General features: G+C 42.9%; 1 protein-coding gene across 1 annotated transcript in view; it reads left to right on the top strand.

Moving 5' to 3' along the window:
- LOC117955581 (ankyrin repeat and BTB/POZ domain-containing protein 2-like) overlaps positions 1-2,112 on the top strand; it is a 36,623-nt gene that overhangs the window by 23,315 nt on the left and 11,196 nt on the right. Inside the window, exons 12-14 of the mRNA XM_034890201.1 lie at positions 694-799; positions 885-987; positions 1,322-1,394. Of these exons, the coding sequence (XP_034746092.1) occupies positions 694-799; positions 885-987; positions 1,322-1,394 (282 nt within the window). The remainder of the gene's footprint in view (positions 1-693; positions 800-884; positions 988-1,321; positions 1,395-2,112) is intronic.

Genomic DNA, 2,112 nt, shown 5'->3' with positions numbered 1-2,112 from the left:
GTCCCTGTGTGTGTAACACGCATAGTGTGTGTCCCTGTGTGTGTAACAAGCATAGTGTGTGTCCCTGTGTGTGTAACACGCATAGTGTGTGTCCCTGTGTGTGTAACAAACATAGTGTGCATGCTGTGTATGAGCCTAGGGATATTTTACTACTTCTCTGTTAGATAACAATGAAATGCTGCGTTATTGACTTTAGAGGTATTTGTTGGTCGATGGGGCAAGCCTCAAGATAGCAATACTCCCAGAATGCACCTGAACACACCTCCCTGTAAGACCAGCACGTCCAGAATGCACCTGAACACACCTCCCTGTTAGACCAGCACACCCAGAATGCACCTGAACACACCTCCCTGTAAGACCAGCACGCCCAGAATGCACCTGAACACACCTCCCTGTAAGACCAGCACACCCAGAATGCACCTGAACACACCTCCCTGTAAGACCAGCACGCCCAAGAAGGTCTTAAAAGACCCTTGCGACGTCGTAGATTAAATTGGCGCCGTAGGAGTTACGCTTCGGTGAGCCAAAAATTTAGTGAGTACCTTAATCGATGATCGATGAGGGCCGGATTTGGGCCGCGGGCCATGAGTTCGACACACCTCAGGACCTTTTAAACAACTGTTACAGTTCCTACTGTATATTCAACATGATGTCGTGCAGGTCTGGATTGTGATGCTGTGTTGTCCTCTGCAGGACTACGTGGTAACCAAGCGGCTGGCGTCCGTGTTGTCTCACTGCTACGGCGGCGCTCCCGTCCCGGCCGTCCCGCCCGTGGACGTCAGTCTGTCCACGCAGCTGGGTAACCCATCGCCACGGTTGCGTCCTCCCTTTTCTTCCTTCTGTCAAACACTTGCAGGAGCTCACGGCCGTCTCTCTGTCCTCAGACGTCCACTTCCTGAACAACCGCGAGATGTCGGACGTGACGTTCGTGGTGGACGGGCGTCCGTTCTTCGCCCACCGCGTGCTGCTGATGTCCGCGTCCCAACGGTCTGTCCCCGGACTTCATAACTTCAGTCGTCCCTGCTGGTCTTGTCTGAGTTGTTTTTGTTGTGATTTACAATTTTCATTTGTATTTTTTTTTTTAACAACATACAAAACAACATGACAGATCCAGATAATTATCAACACATTGATCAACGTCAACGTCATCAGATTTTGTTATTTGTTGTGTATTTTGTAAATTGTTTTGAAGTTTTTTCATAATCACAGAGTCACTGGAGAAGAGACGTCCCTCCCTGAATAAATAAGGGTTATAATTATAATAATTATAATAATAATAATTAGACTCTGAAAAGTTCTTGTGTGTGTTTTGTCGCGTCAGGTTTTGTCAGATGCTCTGCGACTCCCCCGACAACATCATCCACGTCAGTCACGTGACCTACAGCACCTTCCAGGTGGGACGCACCCCCGCCGTCTGTGCTGGGGGGGGGGGGTGACTCAGGGCTGGTTGGCTGCAACACTGACGTTACAGTTAACAGCATGAGTTAACGGGAAATGTGCAACATTATCAAAATGAGTGCAATACGACGGGTTGTGGGTTCTCTTCTGTTCTTCTGCAATTGTGAGGAGAGGTGTGTGGGGGGGGGGGGTATTGTGTATTGGTAAGGTGTGGGGGGGGGGGATGGGGGGGGTATCACGTGAGGTTTATTAGATGTTCATTGAAGCATTGGATGAGATAATGTGTGATCATGTAGGTTAACTGTATTATTATTGTGTGTTTACTCCGTTTGGTTTCTCCCGAGTTATCTTATTATTATGTAATTATCGTATTATTGTGTAATTATCTTATTATTATGTAATTATCGTATTATTGTGTAATTATCGTATTATTATGTAGTTATCGTATTATTATGTAATTATCGTATTATTATGTAATTATCGTATTATTATGTAATTATCGTATTATTATGTAATTATCTTATTATTATGTAATTATCTTATTATTATGTAATTATCTTATTATTGTGTAATTATCTTATTATTATGTAATTATCTTATTATTGTGTAATTATCTTATTATTATGTAACATCGTATATTATGTAATTATCGTATTATTATGTAATTATCTTATTATTATGTAATTATCTTATTATTGTGTAACTATCGTATAT

The sequence above is a fragment of the Etheostoma cragini genome, chromosome 1, assembly GCF_013103735.1.
Source record: "Etheostoma cragini isolate CJK2018 chromosome 1, CSU_Ecrag_1.0, whole genome shotgun sequence".
Classification (NCBI taxonomy): domain Eukaryota; kingdom Metazoa; phylum Chordata; class Actinopteri; order Perciformes; family Percidae; genus Etheostoma; species Etheostoma cragini.
This window is presented reverse-complemented; position numbering and strand designations above follow the sequence as displayed.